The sequence below is a fragment of the Ceratotherium simum genome, chromosome 10, assembly GCF_057802395.1.
Source record: "Ceratotherium simum simum isolate JZ-2026a chromosome 10, ASM5780239v1, whole genome shotgun sequence".
Lineage (NCBI taxonomy): Eukaryota > Metazoa > Chordata > Mammalia > Perissodactyla > Rhinocerotidae > Ceratotherium > Ceratotherium simum.
Window position 1 is genome coordinate 11,835,166 of NC_141909.1, and position 25,375 is coordinate 11,860,540.

General features: G+C 37.6%; 1 protein-coding gene across 4 annotated transcripts in view; it reads right to left on the minus strand.

Annotated features, from left to right (window-relative positions):
* ITGBL1 (integrin subunit beta like 1) overlaps positions 1-25,375 on the minus strand; it is a 1,366,350-nt gene that overhangs the window by 1,168,254 nt on the left and 172,721 nt on the right. For 3 of the 4 annotated variants that reach the window (XM_004423143.3, XM_087435886.1, XM_087435885.1), the window contains 3 exons: positions 24,940-25,042; positions 11,667-11,761; positions 7,238-7,388 (listed from right to left, as the gene is read on the minus strand). The exons of the other annotated variant lie outside the window; for it this stretch is intronic. In XM_004423143.3, coding sequence (XP_004423200.1) covers positions 7,238-7,388; positions 11,667-11,761; positions 24,940-25,042 — 349 coding nt within the window. The remainder of the gene's footprint in view (positions 1-7,237; positions 7,389-11,666; positions 11,762-24,939; positions 25,043-25,375) is intronic. 4 annotated transcript variants of the gene reach the window in all.

A 25,375-nucleotide genomic window follows, 5' to 3' on the forward strand; every position in this document is an offset into this window, starting at 1 on the left:
TACTGTTCAGGAGGATATGGAAATATGGAGAAACTGGAACTCTTACACATTACTCATGGAAATGTAAAATGGTGCAGCCACTTTGAAAATAGATTGACAATTTAATAATTTACCATACAACCCAGCAATTCAACTCTAAGCATCTAGGCAAGAGAAACAAAACAATTTGTCCACAAAAAGACTTATATGTGAATGTTCATAGTAGCATTACTCATAATAGCCAAAAATTGGAAACAATTCAAATATCCACCAACTTGTGAGTGGATAAGTAAAATATATGATATCCACACAATGGAATACTATTCAGCAATAAAAAGGAATGAACTACTGAAACAAACTACAGTATAAACAAATCTCAAAAAGATTATGCTAAGGAAAAGAAGTCAGGCACAAAAGACCACATATTGTATCATTTCATTTACAGAAAATGTCCAGAAAAGGCAAATCTATAGAAACAGAAAGTGAATTAATGGTTTCTGGGAATGGGATGGAAAAAGGGAGTGACTGCAAATGTGCATAGGGATCCTTACGGGGTGATGGAAATGTTTGACAATTGGATTCTGCTGTTAGTAGCACAACTCTGTAAATTTACTAAAACTCATTGACTTGTCATCTTAGTCGGTTTAGGCTGCTATAACAGAATAACATAGACTAGGTGGCTTATAAACAACAGAAATTTATTTTTCACAGTTCTGGAGGCTGGGAAGTGCAAGATCAAGGTGCTGGCTGATGCAGTGTCTGGTAAAAGCCACTTCCTAGTTCATAGATGGCTGTTTTCTCACTGTGTCCTCACATGGCAGAAGAGAGAAGGTTGCTCTCTGGGGTCTCTTTTATAAGGGCATGAATCCCATTTGTGAGGGCTCCACCCTCATAACCTAATCACCTCTCAAAGGCCCCACCTCCAAATACCATCACATTGAGGTTTATGTTTCAACACATAAACTTTGGAGGAATACAAACATTGTGTCTATTGCATTTGTATACTTAAAAGGGGTGAATGTTATGATATGTAAATTATACCACAATAAAAACTATTGTTTTCATTTTCAATAATAAGTTAATATGGAGTCATTTTCACTCATGCAAATTCTCATACAATTTAGCTCCTATGCACTAGTTCTCAGGAAACTACTTAAAGATATGCTCCACTAAAAAAGAAAATAAACCAACAGTATTTAAGACAAAAATCCAGGAGAAGAGAACCAAAAAAGAGAAGAGTAAAGAATTCTCAAGACAAGGTGGGGAATCTCAGCTGGAAAGTCAGGATGCAACCACTCCAGACTCTAGCAGGTAGAAGGGACCCAGAGATTTCCACAAAAAGGCAAAAGTGACAGAAAACTCAATGTGTTTGAATATAATAAAACACAGGACAAGTTTGTGGATAAGTTAATGATAAGCACATGGGAAACTAAGCAAACAAACAAACAAAAGGCAGTTTTTAGTCTACAGAAAAAACAAAATGGTGCAGGAAAGTGCAAGTAATCTCGGGTGACAACATGACTGCTGTGAACAGCGTTCATACTGTGATCATAATAAAATCCCAAATACTGAGCTAACCCAAATCATGACACAGTGCTAGGAAGAGGATGGGAAATGTGCATTTGTGCTGTGGGCGTGGCAAGGAGGGCAATGATACATGTCATCTTTCACAAGGGAAAGCTGATAGAAAAAAATGGAAAATCAAGAAGGACCAACATAGATGTGTCTATTAAAAAGATATAAAAAATATTAAAAGAACCAGCTAAAATAATTAAAATTGGTCAGAGCCATCAATATCTGGCTCCCCTGTGAGGGGGAGGCAATAATTGTCCCTAAACAAAGGCAGAGGAGAAGCAAGAGCTTCCCCCCTCCTTTTCCTCCCTCAGCAGCGCTGGCTGTGTTCCCTGCTCAAAGCTGCAGTTCCCCACAAACTTCAGCTCCAAGAGCCTTCCCTGTTCCAAGTGCTTTTTCATTTCTCCTTTCTTTCGTTTCGATCTCTCTCTTTTTTTTTTTTTTTTTGGTGGGTTTTGGTAGTTAATCAAGGGTTGATATTAGGTCAAAAAGCCAGTAACATGTTAATTCAGATATTTCAAACCCCACAATTTTATACCCAGGTGAAAATTTTTGAAATGTAAGGATAACCTTATTACTCATCTAAGAATTCAAAGAATAAAGTACCCATGGATACCTCTCAAAAATAAGTTCTTGATTTAAGGAAGAAAAAAAAAAAAAGAATACAACCATAAGTGAATCAAAATGAAGAAGTGATTAGTCATGAAGCTGTGGTAAGATGCTGACGGTGACCATGAAAACAAGTTAAAACACAAAAGTAAGATGAAAACACTGGGAGACTTGCACCTAAGGGAAAGAAAGTAATGTTACAAGAATGTACAACTAATAACAGAAACAGCAAAAATGCAGAGTTAGGGAAGAAAGAAAGCAGGATTAAATATAAATATGCCAATTTCCATTCATTTTTTAAGAAGTAATATCTCTGTGGAACATTAGAAACATTTATCTAATAGTTCAGCAATTTCATCATTTTCATTTCTTTTTCTTCTGTTAAATATAAATAAAATAAGCTGATTAAAAATATCATATAGAAAAATAAGAGTAATGAGAAAGGCATAGTCCTACTGGGTACTGTATAGTTATATAGCTATAACATCACAACAGTATGGAACTAGCACATGGATAAATGGAAAGGTTAAAAAAACAGTCAAGTAGACAGATCTGCATACATATGAGAATTCAGTATATAATGAAGGTGACTTCTAATTAGTGCAGAAAAGAGTGATTATTCAATAATAGTTGTGACAATCAGGCAGCCATTTGAGAAATATATAGAATAAATTCCAGACAAAGTGAAAATTTCACCAGGAAAGATGAAGTAAATGCTAGAAGAAAACATGGAAGAAAAATGTTTAATTCATCATGCAGTAGGAAAAGCCTATATATGTCACAACACCAGAAATGATAAAAAGAGATTTAAAAATTCAACTGCAAGAAGGGGCCGGCCCGGTGGCGTAGCAGTTAAGTGCGCACTCTCTGCTTCGCCGGCCTGGGGTTCGAAGGTTCGGACCCCGGGCACACACCAATGCGCTGCTTGTCAAGCCATGCTGTGGCAGCGTCCCATATAAAACAGAGAAAGATGGGCATGGATGTTAGCCCAGGGCCAGTCTTCCTCAGCAAAAAGAGGAGGATTGGCATCGGATGTTAGCTCATGGCTAATCTTCCTCACAAAAAAAAAAAAAATTCAACTGCAAGATTTGAAAACAAAAATTTTCAGCACAAGAAGAAAAAAACAATATACGAAGTAAAAAGGCAACTGGTGAGGGAAAAACAGCTATAAATCATATCTGTTATGTTTTTATATCTACATTTATTTGTTAATCCTGCCAGGAAACAGTTTCTGGATCAGAGAAGAAACCAACTGTTTACTGGCAGAGCATCTTAGCACCATTCCCCACACACCATTCTCCATGGGGCCTGATGTCCCTGTGCAGGCAGAAGGGTATGCACACAGGAGAGGAAGCCCAAAACTATTCAACTCAGAGCTTATATAAGAGTTGCTGGCACGTCCACCCTGCCTCAGCTCTGGAATGTAAACAAATCCTTCTGGGGAGAGAAGGGAAAGGCTTCTATTTTATGAACCTGGAATGTCAACAAAGGGCTATGGGGAGAGATAAGACTTTCTCTCCAGCACTCTATATCTTTAAAGTTGCTATCCTTTAATCCAGGTGCCAGAGGTCTTTGGTTAGAAAGCCCTCACTCTGCAGAAATGTGAAAATATTCATGAAGCATTTCTTCCTGATAATACTACAAATGGCTAATATCCTGAAAAAATAAAGAACATCTACAAGTCAATAAGAAAACCCAAAGGGCAAAGGATCTAATAGTCTATTCAAAGAAAAGGAAATGTAAATGAATCTATGAAGAAAAATTCAACCTCACTCATAATAAGGAAAATGAAAATGAGATACCATTTTTCACTATCATACAGATAAAGATCAAAAGGCAAAGATCTTTTTGGCCAGGGAGTAAAGAAACAAGCTCTCCTGTTAAAGGCAACTTGATAATATTTAACTAAATTATAAAAGCCCATATCATTTTCCCAGCAATTCTACTTCCACATGTGCAAAATGATGATGTGAAAGATAATTCACAATTGGACTATTTGCAATAGCAAAATACTATATTGTTATATACTAACAAAAGATATATTGTTAAGTAAAAAAAAGGTCGCCTCCAGAGGAAAAATAGATGGTTGTGATAAAACTGTGGTATGGAGAGTTACTTTTCCAACATATACTCTTTTGAACTATTTGGATTTTTTTTACCAAGTATACTAATTCTTAGTATTATCATTCAATAAAATAAGAAACCAAAATTATTCAAGCAAAATTACATACCATTTAGTTCATTAAAATAGCATTTTAACAAAATCATATATTTTGATAGAGTACTTCTCCATCTATCTATTCATCTTTCATATGCAGAGAGGAGGAAACAAGTGAGATGGGTGTGGGTGGATATGTACCGTGAGCTTCTATTACAAGAGTGAATAGAGACCATCCAAGCAAAGGGAGTAATGTGCTAACGGCACACAGAGGTCAAACTGAACTGATATCTTGCAGAGAAAAGAAAGGATTCTCTCCTAACTAATACATAGAGATTGGCATTGGCAGGAAAGAGGGCCCTGAGGGGAGACTTAAGGCCACAGAAAAAAGGGACTTGTACAAGTATCTGAATTTTATCTTTAAGCAACAGAAAACTAGTGACTTTAAAAACAAACATATATGAGGATACATAAATTCTGACCAGACTGAGAACAAAACCAGTCAACTTAACCAAGTATTAACGCACCAAACCTGGTGCTTTCTCAGTGTTACAACTCTTTAAGGAAAAACTATATTTATTATTTCAAATTTCGTTCTTAAGGAAATCTAGCAAAGTGAAGATGCTACTCTCCTGTTACTAGAAAAAAACGTACAAATTCTGAAGCTCAAAAAAGTGACAGTTCAATCAGGAAATTTCAAGGAAAAAAAGGAACAAAGAAAATTGTAGCCCTCCAAGCTCAAACTGAAACACTAATTAGAGATAACATATATCTTAAAAGATAAAGAATTTGGTGAATGTGCCTTAAGTATTATAATTTAAGGTTAGTTAAGAAATTTGAAAGACAAAATCTACTATTAAAAGAACATTTAAATTGTTTAAACAACATCAGAAAGAATTCTTTGAAATATGTAAGAATGGTTTTCTGAATACTATGAAATCCAAAATTCTTTTTTCCTACTCCCATTCAGTTACAGCCTCCACCACCAGATATTGCCCCATCACACATATACTTCTAAAAAATCAAAATTAATTTGTCTGACAGAATTACTGTCACTGGAAGTAAATGCAAGAGAGAAAAGAAATATAATTAAACATTAAATGGGAGACATAAATGTATCAAAGTGTGATATTAAGTAGCATAGAATTAGGTACTATCAGATCTAATATGATAAAATTCTTTATGAATTTAATTTTTTTCCTTAAATTCATTTATAATTTTTTGAGAGTATAGAACATAATTTCCCGGCCCATCCAAGATGCATAATGTAAACATAGGTACCTAAATGATTTTGACCAACTACATAGAATTATTCGATATAAATATCAACTTTTTGGAGGTCTTATACTAAAAACAACCATGGGACAAACTTGAAAAATCTTATGGGCTGAGATAGATGAGCCAGAAGCAAATGAAAAACAAACAAACAAACAAACAAACAAAAACACAACCACAAGAACATAGTAACAAAGTGCCCTAAAAAAAGACTGATTATTAATTCCATAAATTCTGATAGGTACTCCAACTAAACAATCTAGTATCTTTGTGTCTGGAATAAAATACAAATGTTTTGTAGTCACTTCAAATTGCCTTCAGAATCATATTACAAGTTATTATTCTCATCATGACATCATAAAGTCTCCATTTTAATCAAAAACATGATTTCCCAGCTAATTATCTAACTAGACATACTTTGTTATAACGACATATTTTTAATCAAAATCAAATTAATCTCCAAAAGGCAAAATTCTGTCACTTCTAAAGATATGCACAACAATAGAATACAGGCTAGAAAAGTGATTTCAAGTGGAAGTATCATATGTTTTGAGCAATAACTACTGAGGTTAATACCTATACAAACTCTACAAATATGTATGATATTGGTCTCAAAATGCATGTAGATACATAAATTTTGCCACAGTAAATGAAACTCAGTCCCATTGTGTAATTCACAAGCATAATGTTGAGAAAAGAAGCCAGGCACAAAAATCATATACTATATGATCCCACTGATTTAAAGTTGAACAAAGAAACAGGCAAAATTAATTATATTGCTTAGGTGTAGATAATTAATAGGAAGAACTATACAAAAATGCAAAGAGGTGTTTAGAATTCAGTCAGAATAGTGAATAAGCTCTAGGAAGACGGAAGAGGAATAACTGAAAAAGGGGAAAAGTTGGGGTCAGAGGTAAGAAGTGCTGGCATTTTGGTACTTCTAGATCCGGGTGATGCTTACACGGATTTTTTGCTAATAATTTTTTCAACTATACCTTTGTGTTCTATATACTTTTTCTATGTGTATTTTAGTTTACAACTTAAATAAAAGAAAAATGGGAAAGAGGAAGGAAATAAAGCCACCAGTTGGTAACAGCACCACTGGCTTCCTGAGACCTTATTTGGAACTGAGGTAGTTATGTCCCTGAAGTCAAGAGTTCCAGGGGCAGCCACTTGATTTCTCAACTTCATAACTGCGGCAGAGGTGGCAGTTCCTCTAGAAGCCAAGTTGGGTGCTATAGTTCTGAGAGTCATTCCTGAAAGTTCACTCTCAGTACCATTCTTCCTCCATCCCTTCCAAAGATCTGTAAGCACTTAATCCCTTTCCGTGTATCATACCTAGAGTAGTGTCTCTCAACAGCACGTGAACCCTAACTAATGGGGTTCATCAAGAGAAGCTCAAGAAGAAAATCAAAGTGGAATTTCCAATACGAAGTATTAGCAGTAATAAAGCAGAAGACCTAGACACTGATGTTAAACTAACCTGAGACTTACCTATCATTCCTAACCGATGTCGCAGCACAAGCACAAAAACTAAATCTCTGTTTAACACTTTATGGAGTTGATCTTTAACTTTTATAGGGTGGGTGAGACACGGTAAAGTACAGAGGCCTGGAGAGGAATGAAAAACAGAGTTTTTGTTACCTGAAGTCTCGTATTCATTTCTAAGAAATAAAAATTCTTCTTTGAGTCCACAAGGAATTCTACGGTCCCAGCAGAAGAATATCTCACTGCTTTGGCAAGAGCTACAGCTTGTTCTCCCATGGCTCTTCGAGTCTCAGAATCCAGAAAAATGCTACAAATACAGAAAGAGTTATCTACATTTTGACAAAAATCAAGTTATCTTTCACGTGCTTTACATAAAAATTTTCTTGAAGTTTACTCAGATATGATCATCTGTATCAATTTAAGATTTCACATTATATGCTTTACATATGCTTATTGTGTTATTAAGCATAACATTTAAATTAATCAACTACAGATTTTTATAAAACTAACATTTAAACCTTCCACATTTTATTACAACTTCAATTGGTTTATAAAATATACAACTACTTCAGCACAAGCAGTTTTCAGTTAGTAAAATTTAACATACATATTCATAATTGCTTCAAGCTAAAATTGGAAGAAAAAATTAATACTTGCAGCACTTCCGTGGTCATTCATGAACAAGCTCAGAGAAGCAAAAAATTTGAGACTCCCTTGGGGCCAGACCCATGGCCTAGTGCTTAAGTTTGGTGCACTCTGCTTCGGCCGCCAGGGTTCAGTTCCCAGGTGTGGACCTACACCACTGGTGGGCAGCCATGCTGTGGCGGCGACCCACATACAAAACAGAGGAAGATTGGCACAGATGTTAGCTCAGGGCGAATCTTCCTCAAGCAAAAAGAGGAAGATTGGCCATAGATGTTAGCTCGGGGCCAATCTTCTTCAGTAAAATGAAAAGAAAAAATTGAGACTCCCAACATGCGTATTCCCAGCAGAGGTCGAACAAGGTGACACTCTGCCTTCTAGACTACAGCTTAACTACAGCTCATACTGTAAACAAGTGTCCTTTTCACAGTTTATTTAGTGCCGCGTTCTTCACATTTTTGCAGAGTTTGTTTTGTTTATGTGATTTCACTGTTTAAAATGGCCCCTGAGCATTGTGGTGAAGTGCAGTCTGGTGTTCCTAAACACAAGAAGGCTGTGATGTGCTTTACAGAGAAAATATCTGTGATAAATGAGCTTTGTTCAGGCATAAGTTATAGTACTGCTGACCAGGACTATGAGTTAATGTTAATGAATCAGTAATATACATAAAGCAAGGTGTCTTTCAACAGAAACACATATAAAACAAGATGATGTATTGATTGGTTGATGAAAATGTTCTGACTAGAGACTCACAGGAACCTAACCCTGTATTTCCCTTAGAAGCAATGCTTCCGTATTCATGAATTCAGTGTTCACAGCGACTTTATAGAACATAACTACCATAAATAACAAGAATTGACTGTATATCTAATAAATCCTCAAAATATTTTTTTTACAATACCAAAATCACCTTCCAGCAGGCAAGTAAAGCTGAAATGTTTTCAATGAACCCTGAAAAGAATATTATCAAATCATTTCTGCATTTTCACAGATCTTGCTTCTATGCAAGACAGGCTCTGAGAAACAAAACACTGACTATTTTTCTATTTGTGGATTAAAATTATTCTCAAATAACTAAGATTTAGATAACATTTTATGAAGTATTTATTATATAGTAGTATAATGAACTTGCGTGTACCTGTTTCCCATATGCAATAATTATTAATATATAGCCACTCTTGTTTTATCTATGTGCATATCCACTTTTCTACCAAGCCAACCCATTTTATTTTTATTTTAAAGCAAATCCTAAATCAGGTGTTATTTCACCCATAAAAACTTCCATACCTGTTTCTATAAGTACTCTTTTGTAACATAATCACACTTTGAAAATAGACAAGAATTCCTTAACAGCATTTAATATCCAGTTAATATTCAAATTTTCCTGATTATCTCATAAATATCTTTACAACTAATTTCTTTGAATCAGGATCCAAATAAGGTCCAGCCACTGCACTTGATTGGTTTTAACATCTTTACAATTCTTTTAACTTGTAATGCCCTCTTTCCTTTTTTTTAGCCAAGGATCTGGTCATTTTCCTGTCTCATTTCTCACATTCTGGGTTCAGCTGCATGCAACCCAACAGTGTCTTTTAACATCCATACTATATTTCTATTTCTTATAAACTGCTAGTTAGATCTAGAGCCTTGAATAGATTCAGGCTGGATTGGTGGGGGGGGGGGGGGGCAAGAATACCTCACAGGTGGGAAGTGCACTTCCTACTGTCTCCCTTTTGATGATGTTAGGATTAATCATTGGATTTGGGCATTGTGAATCATATTTACCTATTATAAATAAGAGTGCTGCATTAACCTAGTGGATATAGGCATAGATGACATTTCAATAACAACTGGCTAACAAAGTTAATGAAACCAAAAGAAAGAAATCTAACTAACAATTAACATCATAATATTTGGAGAATCTCAAGTACAGCTGAGTAAAACTATTTTGTCCTGTCTGGTCTTGTCCTTTCCCTTGTCATAAACTCTGCTGGTGATACACTGAGCTATAAGCAACCTAGTCATTGCACTCAAAGCACAGTGGTAAATTCTCACTCTAGGAACTGAAAACTACATATTCCATTTACTTTAATATTTCATGGGACACAAATACATATCAAGTCACTATTAACAATCAGTTCTAGTTTTTTTTATTTTGATTCCTACTGCTTTAAATTTTCCTCTAAATTAATTGATGAGATGTTCACATGAAAAAGTTACATTTCAAGGGGGCCGGCTCCATGGCTTAGCGGTTAAGTGCGCACGCTCCACTACTGGCGGCCCAGGTTCAGACCCCAGGCGCACACCGACACACTGCTTCTCCAGCCATGCTGAGGAGGCATCCCACATACAGCAACTAAGAAGGATGTGCAACTATGACATACAACTATCTACTGGGGCTTTGGGGAGAAAAAGGGGAAAAAAAAAAGGAGGAGGATTGGCAACAGATGTTAGCTCAGGGCTGATCTTCCTCACAAGAAAAAAAGAAAAGAAAAGGTACATTTCTAGAGGGAGAGGAAACAAATAAAAATCATGATTCAAGGTTTCCAGTCTGTGAAAGATTTCTATCTCAGGTAAGACTTGAGTGAATTTGAATAAAAAGAGAAAGTTAATTATATTGGAAGTGATATAACAGAAAAGAAAACACGAAATTGCAAAAAAAAAAAAGGTATCAGAGACTATTACTGTTCTACCAGCATCTATTGTCCCCTTCTTCCACATGACTAGAATTTTAGCTGAACACATGCCTACTTGGGGAAAAAAGACATTTCCCAACCTCCCTAGCAAAGTGCCTAACTTCAGCTCACCGCCAAGTAATCAACACTGGCAGGTTCTAGGACCCCTCCTAAAGACACAGGTAGAGCATTCCTTTTGCCTTTTCTTCTTCCTTTCTTATATCCTAGTCCCAGGCCCCAAGTTAGAGGTCCACACCCCAGGTAGCATGCCATGCCCCATGTAGGATGCAGTGGGCTGTTCTTCACAGCATGGTGGCTGATTTTTAAGCATAAGCGTCCCAAGAGACAGGAAGTGGAAGCTGGCAGCTTCATAACGCCTGGGCACAGCATCACTTCTACATAGTCTATTGGTCAAGCAATCCCAGAGCAAAGACTCAAGGGGAGGGAACACAGATCCCTCCCTCAACTCCTCAACAAGAGAAGTGGCAAAGGATTTGGGGATCACATTTTAAAAGCATTACACCATGCCATATTTTTAAAAACTAATATAATTTAAGATTTGATTTTTACCGTTACCCTGTGATTAAAAATTCATTCATATTCATACCTACTCTTCAGAAACTATACATGCATTATATCAAGGCACACTGGCTATGCTGATTAAAGCTACAATTGGCTATATTCCTTAATGCTTGGTTACTAAAAAGCACAATGTACACTCAACTGGGGATTTTTCAAAACTGGAATATATAAAAATATCAACCTAGCATCAAATTAGAAATGAAGCTCCATGAAACTGCCACACCAAATACATGAAAGGTGGCTTGGAGAAGTGCCCAAAGTAATTCTGATAAATCCAGGAATTTCTAAGAGCCATGCCCCAGAAGCCTTTTCATGGTAGGATAAATTTAGGAAATTCAGGATTAACTTTATGAAACCTTCACCAATAGGAGAGCCTAGAAGGTATGTATTCCAGAAATTGCACACACCCAGAAACACCAGCAGGCTCTATATGAGCTAGAAGCCTGTGGGAGTCATAAAAATGACTTCTTATACTTTCTTCTCTAATTCAACTCCAACTTCTTTTTCAACTATTCTCTCACTTTCATGCACTGAAGTACTGAGGAAGATCAACTGGCAAATTCTTAATTATAAAAATGTACATTAATAGATTCTACCATGATTAGTAAAGCAATTTTAGTCAATAAAGTGAAAGAGAAATATATAAAAGCAGACTACTAAAAATATTCATTGGGGGAGACTCTTACCTTGGTGCTTCCTCCACCACTTTCTGATTTCTTCGCTGAATTGAGCACTCTCTTTCATTGAGCCACAAAGCATTCCCATGTTTATCCCCTAAAACCTGAAAGAGCAATACCATTTGAAAAAATATATAGCCATACCCATAGAGTATGTACCCGCCTAACATTTTCATCATGCCACATGCCTTGGTTTTTCATATTCAAACCTCATAGAACATATGTACATCTCAAATATGTTCTTTAGGTTGATGCTAATAAAGGAAAACTTTATATTTACAACCCCAAAACTCAAAACATTTTTATCAAAACGACTTGAGGAAAAAATTCTCATGTTACATTTCCAATATACTGGGTAAAATATCAGAATCAATTGTACAAATTTTGTGAAGGACACTGTGTGTCAATAAATGGGATATACATTCTAGATGTCAACGGTGCTTAGGAGAGCCACGGGTGTTATTACAAACATCTGTTTGTTGTTAACATATTAAATGTCTGTTGATCAGGAAATGCTATTTTATTTACATCCAATGTGTAATCTGTTACTTATATATGGATGTTTTTATTGTGCTTTATTTTTGTTATAGGAAACTGGTAAAAGGTCTGGAGTTATTACATAATATGATTTTTCCCATTTGTAATAATGGGAAATAAGCTGGGGTTGCTAGACAAAGTAACAGGACACCAGTTGAATGTAAATTTCAGATAAAGAATGAAAAAAAATTAACAAAAATATGTCCCAAATACCACATGGGACATACTTTTTAAAAAAATAATTGTTTACCTGAAATTTCAATTTAACATTTATCTTGTCAGCTAAATCTGGCAACCCTAAAACAGGCTTTTCATTAATGTTTTGGTATAGAATGTTTGATTTTCAGGAATGAATTAATCTATTTTCAGGATTAGAGAGTCGATGATATTACTGAATGCATATATTAAGTTCACATAGGAAAAAACTGCTCTAGAAGCCAAAAGACTCGGCACTAATTTTAGCTCCAAACAGCTACGCAACCTCCATGGGCAAGTCACTTTGTTTCCCCATGCATTACAAATGAACGGACAATATAATCTTAATATTTTATATGGATACTGAAAAAAATCAAATAAAAAAAGATCATGGCTATAACAGGTACGGTAAACTATAAAATGAATAGTTAACATATGACTATAAAGTTAATTGTTAGGAATAAAACCTAGCTAAACCTCAAGAATGATTCCAGGAGGTGACGTCAGCATCATGGCAGAGTGAGCTTCCCCCACTGAACTCTCCCCATCTAAGGACACAACAAAAAGGATGTTCATATTCCAACAGAAGCTATTCACACAAAACAGGAGATGTCTGAGGCACCCAGGCAGCCATACACCCAAGGACTGATCCCCAGAGTAAGTGGAAGGAGGTAAGAGGAGCTCCCTTCCTTCCCCAAGGACTGCTACTCAGAGACTGAGACCACAGAGCTCCCAGGGGAGAGGGAGGGGTGGCTCGCCACGTGAAAACTGTGCTCTCCAAGATCCCTCACAGCCCGTGGGGATCCCCCCATGGAGGGAACGGAACTATTGCTAGGGTAGTTTCAACAAGCTAGCCCCTCAGGAGAGCAGAGAATGACAGCAAGGCGAGAAACCTCTGAGATCGGGGAGGGAAAAGTAAGCACCCCTCCCCCACCCGGCCCACCCGACTGGTGCTTCAGCACAGCAGCGCTTCAGCTCAGCCCTGTCCCCAGAGGCAGCAGCCCCCAGGCGCCCAGGCCCCACCAGCAGGGGCAGCGTGACCGTGCCCCACCACCACAGGCAGAAGCCCCCAGTTGCCTGGGCCCGACCAGGAGTGGGGCAAGCCTGTGCCCCCACACCAGAGGCAGCGGCAGCTCGGGCCCCACCATGCCACAGCTCCAGCTGCTCCAGTTGGACCAAGCCACGGCCCCAGCTCCTTCGGCTGGACCGTGTACCGCCCCCCATCCCCCGGGCTCCAGCTGCTTCGGCTTGGCCTGCGCTCAGGCTCCAGCTGACTTGGAGCCAGCAACTTTGGCCCACCACACTCCAGTTCCAGCCTCTTTGGCCCAGTGCCACTCCAGGTCCTCGTTCTTCAGCCCAGCGCACTCCAGTTCCAGCTTCTTTGGCCCAGCACACTCCAGTTCCAGCTTCTTTGGCCCATCAACGCTCCAGCTCTTCCTTCTTTGGCCCAGCGCACTCCAGTTCCAGCTTCTTCGGCCCAGCGGTGCTCGAGCTCCTGCTTCTTTGGCGCAGCAGCACTTCAGCTGCAGCTGCTTCAACCCACACGCACCCAAGCCCCAGCTGCTTTGGCCTAGCTGCGCTCCAGTCTCAGCTGTTCCCACGCTCCAGCTGCAGCTGCTTCAACCCACCCACACCCGAGCCCCAGCTGCTTTGGCCTAGCTGCGCTCCAGTCTCAGCTGTTCCCACGCTCCAGCTGCAGCTGCTTCAACCCACCCACACCCGAGCCCCAGCTGCTTTGGCCTAGCTGCGCTCCAGTCTCAGCTGTTCCCACACTCCAGCTGCAGCTGCTTCGACCCACCCACACCCGAGCCCCAGCTGCTTTGGCCTAGCTGCGCTCCAGTCTCAGCTGTTCCCACGCTCCAGCTGCAGCTGCTTCGACCCACCCACACCCGAGCCCCAGCTGCTTTGGCCTAGCTGCGCTCCAGTCTCAGCTGTTCCCACGCTCCAGCTGCAGCTGCTTCAACCCACCCACACCTGAGCCCCAGCTGCTTTGGCCCAGCTGCGCTCCAGTCTCAGCTGTTCCCACGCTCCAGCTGCAGCTGCTTCGACCCACCCACACCCGAGCCCCAGCTGCTTTGGCCCAGCTGTGCTCCAGTCTCAGCTGGTTCCCACGCTCCAGCTCCAGCTATTCCCACACTTCCCCCGCAGCAGCCTCCACTCAGCTACACCTCAGATCAGCCAGGGGCCAACGAGAGTGCCCGTGGATTGAGGTGGGCCAGAACACACAGCACTTGACCCCCACCAAGTGGCAGCAAGAGGAAACTGTGACCATATATTTTCACTATGAGGAAAAATAAGCCAACACCGACAGGCACCATGCAAAAATATATTAAATCTCTGGACCAAAAGGAAAACGATAAGCACCCAGAAGTCAACCCGGAAAGCACAGAAATGGATAACTGTAATGACAGAGAATTCAAAATAGTCATCATAAAAAAGCTTAATGAAATACAAGGAACCACGGACAGACAATTCAATGAAATCAGGAGTTTCTTCACAAAAGAGACTGAAACTATTAAAAAAAACAATCAGACATCTTAGAGATGAAAAACACAATAGAGGAGATAAAGACAAATCTGGAAGCCTTAAGCATCAGAGCTGACAATATGGAGGAAAGAATTAGCAATATTGAGGACAGCAATGCAGAAATGCTCCAGATGGAGGAGGAAAGAGAACTAAGACTAAAAAGAAATGAAGAAACTCTCCGAGAAACATCCAACTAAATTAGGAAATCCAACATAAGGATTATAGGTATTCCAGAGGGAGAAGAGAGTGAAAAGGAGCAGAGAACTTGTTCAAAGAAATAATATCTGAGAAATTCCCAAACCTGGGGAAGGAGCTGGAAATACCAGTGAATGAAATAGATAGATCTCCTAAATATACTAACACGAAAAGACCCTCTCCAAGGCAGATAGTAGTAAAGCTGGCAAAAGTCAACAACAAAGAAAAAATTTTAAGGGCAGCTAGACAAAAAAAAAAAAATAACACACAGAGGATTTCCTATCAGGCTCTCAGCCAATTTCTCGACAGAAACTTTACAGTCTAGGAGAGAGTGGAACGATATATTCAAAATTCTGAAGGACAAACACTTTCAGCAAAGAATACTCTATCCAGCAAAAATATTCTTCAGATATGATGGAGAAATAATAACTATCCCAGATAAACAAAAGCTAAGGGAGTTCATTGCCACAAGATCCCCACTACAAGAAGTGCTCAAGAAGGTCCTCATCCCTGAGAAAAAAAGAGAAAGTGGATTCAAAGTTTTGAACAAGGAGGAAAATAGGTCAACCAAACCAGAAAAATTGCAGTCCTCTATCAAAATAGCTTAGCAAACACTTGATTATAAAACCAAAGATCAAAGGAAAGTAAGCACCAAGCATAACCTCATCATGTTAAACACAAACTCACAACACAAGAAGGAATAAGATGTGACAACAATAACTTAGAAGGGGAAGAGGAAAGGGATTGAATCGACTTAGTCTAAGGGAATAAGAGGCCATCAAAAAATGGACTATCACATCCACGAGATTTTTTATACAAACCTCATGGTAACCACTAACCAAATAATCAGAACAGAATCACACGATAAAGAAAGAGAAAACTAAGAGAACCCCCATACATAACTACCAAACTGAATTGGTAGTCCGAAATGCATGGGATGAGAAACAAAAGAAATGCAAAAGAACTGGAAAAAGAGTGATAAAATAACAACAACAAGTCCCCATAGATCAATAATTACCCTAAATGTAAATGGACTAAACTCTCCAATCAAAAGACACAGAGTGTACAGCAACTAGAATGATGTGCAGCTATGACATACAACTATATACTGGGGCTTTGGGGGAAAAATAAATAAAATTATAAAAAACAAAAAACAAAAAAAACAAAAGACACAGAGTGGTGGGATGGATTAAAAAACAAGACCCAACAATATGCTGCTTCCAGGAAACACATCTCAGCTCTAAATACAAACACAGGCTCAGAGTGAAAGGACGGAAGACAATACTCCAAGCTAATGACAAACAAAAGAAAGCAGATGTTGCCATACTTATATCAGACAAAGTTGACTTGAAGATAAAACAGGTAATGAGAGACAAAGAGGAGCAATATATAATGATAAAAGGGACACTCCAACAAGAAGACATATCACTTTTAAATATATATGCACCTAATACAGGAGCACCAAGGTACATAAAGCAACTATTAACAAACCTAAAAGGGGATATTAACAACAACACAATAATAGTAGGGGATTTTAACATCCCACTCTCATCAATGGACAGATCATCCAGACAGAAAACAAATAAGGAAATAATGGACCTAAACGAAAAACTAGATGAGATGGACTTAATAGAAATATATAGAGCACTCCATCCAAACACAGCAGATTACACATTCTTCTCAAGCGTGCATGGAACATTCTCAAGAATAGACCATATGTTGGGAAACAAGGCATGCTTATATAAATTTAAGAAGATTGAAATCATAACAAGCATCTTTTCAGACCATAATGCCATGAAGTTAGAAATCAACTACAAGGAAAACACCAGGAAAGTGACAAAGGTGTGGAGACTCAACAACATGCTACTAAACAACCAACGGATCATTGATGATATTAAAGGAGAAATCAAAGCATATCTGGAGACAAATGAAAATGAAAATACACTGTACCAACTCATATGGGATGCAGCAAAAGTGGTCCTGAGACGGAAACTCATAGCAATACAGGCCCACCTTAACAAACAAGAAAAAGCCCAAATAAGCAACCTCAAACTACACCTAACAGACTTAGAAAAAGAAGAACAAACAAAGCCTAAAGTCAGCAGAAGGAGGGAAATAATAAAAATCAGAGCAGAAATAAATGAAATCGAAATCAAAATAACAGTAGAAAGGATCAATGAAATAAAGAGCTGGTTCTTTGAGAAGATAAACAAAATTGACAACCCTTAGCCAGACTCAACAAGAAAAAAAGAGAGAAGGCTCAAATAAACAAAATTAGAAATTAAAAAGGAGAAATTACAACAGATGCCACAGAAATACAAAAGATTATAAGAGAATACTATGAAAAACTATATGCCAACAAATTGGACAATCTAGAAGAAATGGATAAATTCCTAGACTCATACAACCTCCCAAAACTGAATCAAGAAGAAATAGAGAACCTGAATAGACCAATCACAAGTAAAGAAATTGAAACAGTAATCAAAAACCTCCCAAAAAATAAAAGTCCAGGATCAGATGGCTTCTCTGTAGAATTTTACCAAACATTCAAAGAAGACTTAATACCTATCCTTCTCAAACTATTCCAAAAAATAAAGGAAGATGGAACACTTCCCAACACATTCTATGAGGCCAACATCACCTTGATACCAAAGCCAGGCAAATACAATACTAAGAAGGAAAACTACAGACCAATATTTCTGACGAACATAGATGCAAAAATCCTCAACAAAATATTGGGAAACCGAATACAGCGATACATTAAAAAGATCATACACCATGATCAAGTGGGATTTATACCAGGGACACAGGGATGGTTCAACATCTGCAAATCAATCGATGTGATACACCACATTAACAAAACGAGGAATAAAAACCAGATCATCATCTCAATAGATGCAGAAAAGTCTTTTGACAAGATCCAACACCCATTTATGATAAAAACTCTCAACAAAATGGGTATAGAAGGAAAGTACCTTAACATAATAAAGGCCACGTATGACAAACCCACAGCCAACATCATACTCAATGGGGAAAAACTGAAAGCCATCCCTCTAAAAACAGGGACAAGACAAGGGTGCCCACTCTCGCCACTCTTATTCAACACAGTACTGGAGGTTCTGGCCAGAGCAATTAGGCAAGAAAAAGGAATAAAAGAAATCCAAATAAGCAACGAAGAAGTGAAACTCTCGCTGTCTGCAGATGACATGACCTTGTATATAGAAAACCCTACAGAATCCATTGGAAAACTATTAGAGATAATCAATAACTACAGCCAAGTGGCAGGGTACAAAATCAACTTACAGAAATCAGTTGCATTTCTATACACCAACAACGAACTAACAGAAAGAGAACTCAAGAAGACAATCCCATTTACAATTGCGACAAAAAGAATAAAATATCTAGGAGTAAATTTAACCAAGGAAGTGAAAGACCTATACAATGAAAACTATAAGACATTATTGAATGAAATCAATGATGACATAAAGAAATGGAAAAATATTCCATGCACTTGGATTGGAGGAATAAACAGAGTTAAAATGTCCATACTACCTAAAGCAATCTACAGATTCAATGCAATCCCAATCAGAACCCCAAGGACATTCTTCACAGAAATAGAACAAAGAATACTAACATTCACATGAGGCAACAAAAGACCCCGTATAGCTAAAGCAACCCTGAAAAAGAAGAACAAGGCTGGAGGCGTCACAATCCCTGACTTCAAAACATACTACAAAGCGATAGTAATTAAAACAGCATGGTACTGGTATAAAAACAGACACACAGATCAATGGAACAGAACTGAAAGTCTCGAAATAAAACCTCATATCTACAGGCAGCTAATCTTTGACAAAGGAGGTAAGGACATACAGTGGAGAAAGGAAAGTCTCTTCAATAAATGGTGCTGGGAAAATTGGACAGCCACTTGCAAAAGAATGAAAGTAGACCATCATCTTTCGCCATACACAAAAATTAACTCAAAATGGATCAAAGACCTGAAGGTGAGACCTGAAACTATAAAACTCCTGGAGGAAAATATAGGTAGTATACTACTCGTCATCAGCCATAAAGGGATCTTTTTGAATTCAATGTCTACTCAGACAACGGAAAAAAAAGAAAAAACAAACAAGTGGGACTTCATCAGATTAAAGAGCTTCTACAAGGCAAATGAAAACAGGATCAAAATTAATAGGGAACCCACCAGTTGGGAAAAAATATTTGCAAACCATACATCTGACAAGGAATTAATCTCCATAACATATAAAGAACTCGCACAACTGAATAACAAAAAAACAAACAACCCAATCAAAAAACGGGCAGAGGAAATGAACCAACACTTCTCCAAAGAAGACATACAGATGGCCAATAGGCACATGAAAAGACCCTCAACATCACTAATCATCAGGGAAATGCAAATCAAAACAACACTAAGATATCATCTTACACCCGTTAGAATGGCTATAATCACCAAGACAAAAAACAACAAATGCTGGAGAGGCTGTGGAGAAATGGGAACCCCAATCCACTGCTGGTGGGAATGCAAACTGGTGCAGCCTCTATGGAAAACAGTACGGAGAGTCCTCAAAAAATTAAAAATAGAAATACCTTATGATCCAGCTATCCCACTACTGGGTATCTACCCAACGAACCTGAAATCAACAATCCAAAGACGCTTATGCACCCCTATGTTCATCACAGCATTATTCACTATAGCCAAGACATGGAAGCAACCCAAGTGTCCCTCAACTGATGACTGGACAAAGAAGATGTGGTATATATATACCATGGAACACTACTCAGCCATAAAAAAAAAACAAAATCATCCCGTTTGCAACAAAATGGATGGACCTGGAAGGTATTATGTTAAGTGAAATAAGCCAGAAAGAGAAAGACAAACAGTGTGTGATTTCACTCATATGTGGAAGATAAACCAACACAGGGACAGATAGAACCATTTGGTGGTTACCAGGGGCTAGGGGGGTGGGGAGTGGGCACAAGAGGTGGAGGGATGCACTTATATGGTGACTGATAAACAATAATGTACAACAAAAATTTCACAATAAAAATATATATTTAAAAATAATAATAATAATAGGTAATATACACATATATGCTTCTGGACTATGGCAGGACATTCAAGAAATACTAACAGTGCCTGCTTCTAGAGTTAGAAACCACGGGACTTGGAGACAAGGGTGAAAGAGATGCTTACTTTTCGTTGAATGTTCTTTATCCTGTACACAAATTACCTAATATAAATAATTAAAGAAAGGAAATTTGAAGAAAATAAGTAAATAAAAAACCTTCCAAGTGTAGATCAGATATAGGAAATATCTGTGTTGCCTATTTAAGCTACTGAGAGACACTTTCACCTATGTTTAAAAATATCACCTAGACTAGATGCCATGGCTAATTAAACTAAAAAGCTGATGTAAACATATAATTACTTAACACAATTTAATAAACATTTATTGAGTATTAGTAATGTGAAAGACATTGCCCTGGTTGCTGGGGACAGCAAATGAATAAGACCTAGCCTCTGCTCTCAAGAACTTCTTGGTCTGTTAGAAAAGTCAGATAGCTAAAGATAAAATAATATAAGCGGTCTTCTAGTAGCATAAACAAGCCCTAGATGGGGAACATAGAGACAGGGAAAATTAATTCTGCCCCTAGGAATACAGGAAATGAAGGAACGGCAGCCCAAATATCTCCCCTAAATTACAGACTTAAATATCAAACAGCCTACTCAACACTTACACTTTGATATCTAATGAGCATCTCAATCTTTATTCGTCCAACATAAACTGATTTCCTCCCCAAAACATGTACCTCCAACAGTCTTTCCTTTCTCAGTAAAAGACAGTCCCATTCTTCTAATTCCCCAGGCCAAAACCCTGAAGTCATCTTTGATGCCTTATTCTTTTCTTATATATCACACCTGATCTTTTAGAAAATCTGGTCTAGCTTCACAAAATATTCAGAATTCAATCACATCTCACCACCTCCACTACCAACACCCTGGCCCAAGCTTCCATCGTCACTCACTAGAATTACCACAAAAAACCTCCTAAGGAATCTCTCAGCTTCAACTGCTGGTTTTCAATTGCTAAGAACCAGTGAATAGTGTGTGCCTCCCTCTTTCTATCTTGTTGAATGGGGGTATTTATTGCAGTGTCATATCCTTTTCTCGTCATTGTATGTTGGATGAGAGGGTGTCAGACTGTCTTTAAATTCAGAGATCTTCCCACGAGAAGAACTGCTCTTGAGGTACCATATATAAGAAGTCTCGACCAAACCTGGACTAAGTTTGTGGATGAGATTCTGGTCTTGGAAGGAAGGTAGGCATATTCTGCTATGGAAGGACACGATCATTGGGGGCTAGAGAATGGGTTGTGGCAGCTAGTATTCAAAGATGGCCTCCAATAGAACACAAATCACAGTATTCACACCCTTACATAACCTCATATGGCAACGATTCTAGGCTGGCCAAGTAACTTGCAACACGTGATAAAAGTGACTGCGTCCGTCTGAGCCTAAACCTTAAAAAGGCAGGACAGCTCGTTCAAGCAGCTCTGACCAGCAATGTAAAAAGTCTGAATATCCCTATATACCACATTGAGAAGCCATGTGGAAATGCCCCAAGACTGCATAGAGAGAAAGAGAGAAGCCCAGCTGCCCCAGTGTCTCAGCTGAGCTCTCTTTCAAGTCAACGTCTAAGGCACTTAACGTTGGATGTTCCAAACCAGCCAAGGCCCAGCATTGACTACTGTCCCAGTGGACAGACAACATGTGAAGCAAAAGACGTTCCCAGCTGAACCCAAACAACCCACAGAAGCATGAGAAATAGTTAAATGTTGTGTTGTTGTTTATTGTGGCAAAATATACACAACATAAAATTTACAATTGTAACCATTTTTAAGTGTACAGTTCAGTGGCATTACGTACATTCACATTGTTGTGCAACCTAAATGTTGTTTCAAATCATTGCACTTTGGGGCTGGTTTGTCACTTGGCAACAGATAACCAAAGCACACAAAAAAAACCAAGTGGATTTAGAAAGGATACCAGATACAAGGTCCATATATAAAAACAACTGTATTTCTATGCACAAGCAACAACCAATAGGTAAATGAAGTTTAGAAAATAATATTTACAATAGTATCAAAAATTATCAAATATCTAGGAATAAATCTAATGAAGGATAAATAAAACCTCTATACTCAAAACTACAAAACAGTGCTGAGAGAAATTAAAGAAGATCTAAATAAATGAAGAGATATTCTAGTTCATGGAATAGAAAACTCAATATTGTAAAGATGTCAATTCTCCCCAGAATAATCTCTAAATTTAATACAATCCAAAACCTGTGAGGTGGGTATTGGGGGAGGGGGTGGTATAGAGTAGGGATGAGTTGACAAGTTAACATGGAAACTCAAAGAACCTAAAAAGAGCCAAAATTATCTGAAGAAAAACAATAAATTTAGAGCACTTACAGTATCAGATTTCTAGACTTAGTATAAAACCAAAATAATTAAGACAGTGACCAAATGTCCCTTAATTTACAACAAATGGTCACTACAATAAATGATTCTGGAGAAACTGGATACCAGAATGGAAAAAAACTTACTTTGACTCCATCTCACACCAAAAAAATAATAATAATTTAAGGAGAGTAACAGATCTAAATACCACACCTAAAAAATAAAGCTCCTAACTTGGGTATGCAAAATGGACTTAAAACAGACTTCAATAAAATTAAGAACCTCTATTCCTTGAAAGACATTATTTAAAAAGTGAATAGGCAAGATACAGATAGGAGAAGATGTGCACAATACACACATCTGGCAAAGGACTCATAAACAAAATAGGTACAGAACTCCGAGCACTCAATAATTTTAAAAAATCTAATTTGAAAAAGAGGGGCAAGGATGAGACTTGAGCAGTCACTTCACAAAATAAGATATTCAGATGGGCAATAAACATAAAAAGGTATTCAACATCAATAGTCAGAGAACTGTAAATTAAAACAGATACTGTTACATGTCTGCCAAAAGGGCTAAACATTAAAAAAAATTGAGAAAGCTGAGGGTTGGAAAAGATGGCAGCAAGGGAAATTCTAATATATCACTGGTGATAGTATACGTTAGGACAACCAAAGTATCTACTAGAACTAAACATAACCTTATCATGTACTCCAACAATATCTCTACTCAGTATATCTGAAAGAATGTATTTGTCCATAAAAAGACATAGCAGTTTATTCATAATATCAAAAAAGTGGAAACAACCCCAAGATTCACCAACAGGAAAACAGATAAATTGCAGGTTTTTCAAACAATGGAACACCACAGAGCAATTTTTAAAAGTGACTGATAACATACAGCCTCATGGAAGCATCTCAAAGATATGATCTTGTGTGAAAGAAGCCACAGACAGCCAAGTATATACTGTATGATTCCATTTATACAAAGTTTAAGAACAAACAAAAATAATCTACGGTATTAGACGTCAGAACAGCAGTTACTTTTGGTGGCCAAGGAGAGGGATCGACTGGGAAGTGGTATGAAGGAATCTTCTAATGTAAGAGAAATCTTCCTTATATAGATCTGGACAGTTCTTACAAAGTTATATGTGTTTATAAAAATCTTTATTGAATTGTACACCTAAGATTTATGGACTTCACTGTATATGTGATATCTCAACTTAGAATATCTAAAAACAAAACCTGCTAGCCTCAGAAAGAAATACATTATGTTTAATGTTTTAAAAATATAAACCGATTACGTAAATTGCAAATTTTTTCCCACTCTGAAAAATTTGAGAATCTACGTGAAGATTTTCTACCTATAAATAATATCTATGTAAAATGATAATTAAGCTTAAAAACACAATGGCAGAATCTAGGACTTGGTTATATTATGCTCCATCAGAAGGGACAGCAAATAACCTTTTATTCAGTTTTCTGGTTCTCTATCCACACCAAATTAAGAAAAAAAATATACTTAAATTTCAATATGATTTCTAATTTGATACTTATATTTTATCAATTTTAATTGTTACATATCAATTCATAGCCATAATGTGTAAAATTAGCACAAGGCATTTCTGATAGAAAAATGAAAACTTCAGCAGACTTTTCTCCTTTTGTGTTTTATTTCAGAAAACCTGTTTGTTTTGCTGAAATCCACACCCCCACAACCACTTTAATGGTTGGATTAAAATCTTAATCTGAGCAGAAGAAATGATTTATTCATCTCTATACAACCAGCCCTTAGCAGAACACCTGTCACAGTAAGCCACACATATATATATATATATATATTTTTAGGGCTCAGGACACCTCTTTATTGCTGTTAGAAAAGGGTGATTAGAACATGGAAGGGAACATTGTCCGCAAATCTAGGGAAACCAGAAAACTTAGAGCATCAGACAAAGGGAGGCCAGGGAAGGAAGCCAGAGCCTGACAGGAGTCCAGGTCAGGCACTTTTCTTTTAAAAATGCCCCCAAATGGCCCAATCTGAGAAGGGGACTGAATGAGTCTCTAGAGGAAGTATATTAGCCTGGTCAGACATCTTGGGACTGGTTCTCTCTGGAGCTGAGTTTATGTATCATTTCCCATCCTGACCAACATTGCGGCACATTGACAAAAAGTATACCAGATTCCAAAAGGCAGATGATCAATTTATATACATTTTCTACTTTGTACTTATTCAAACATACCAGAACAACGCACAATCATTCTAAATGGAAGTAAGGAAGTGTTTCCTATAGGAATAAATTACATTATTTTAAAGTCAAAATAATGAAAAGTATCTTAAAATGTACCAACCTGGATTTCTATATGACGAGGGTTATCAATAAATTTTTCTATTAGTAGTCTATCATCACCAAAACTTGAAGCGGCTTCTTGAGATGAAAATCTAAAACCATCCCTGTAAAGGAAAATGGAAGAACAGTCAAACGAACATAAAAATACAGCCCTCAATAGAAAGGAAACAAATCAATTAAATATTTATTTTGGCTTACTTCTGAACAAAACAGAGAAAAATTCACTTAATGAACAAATAACTAAATTAACTTTGGCTGAATTGTAACTATTCCACTCACTAACTCTGTGACCTTGGGTGAGTGATTTAATTTCCCCGATCCTAAATTTTATATCAAAACAGGAATACCAATACTTACTTCGCCAACTGTTAAAAATGAGATTCTTTTAATAAACCATACAAATAATATAAAATTCCATTTCTTCAACCTTAACACAC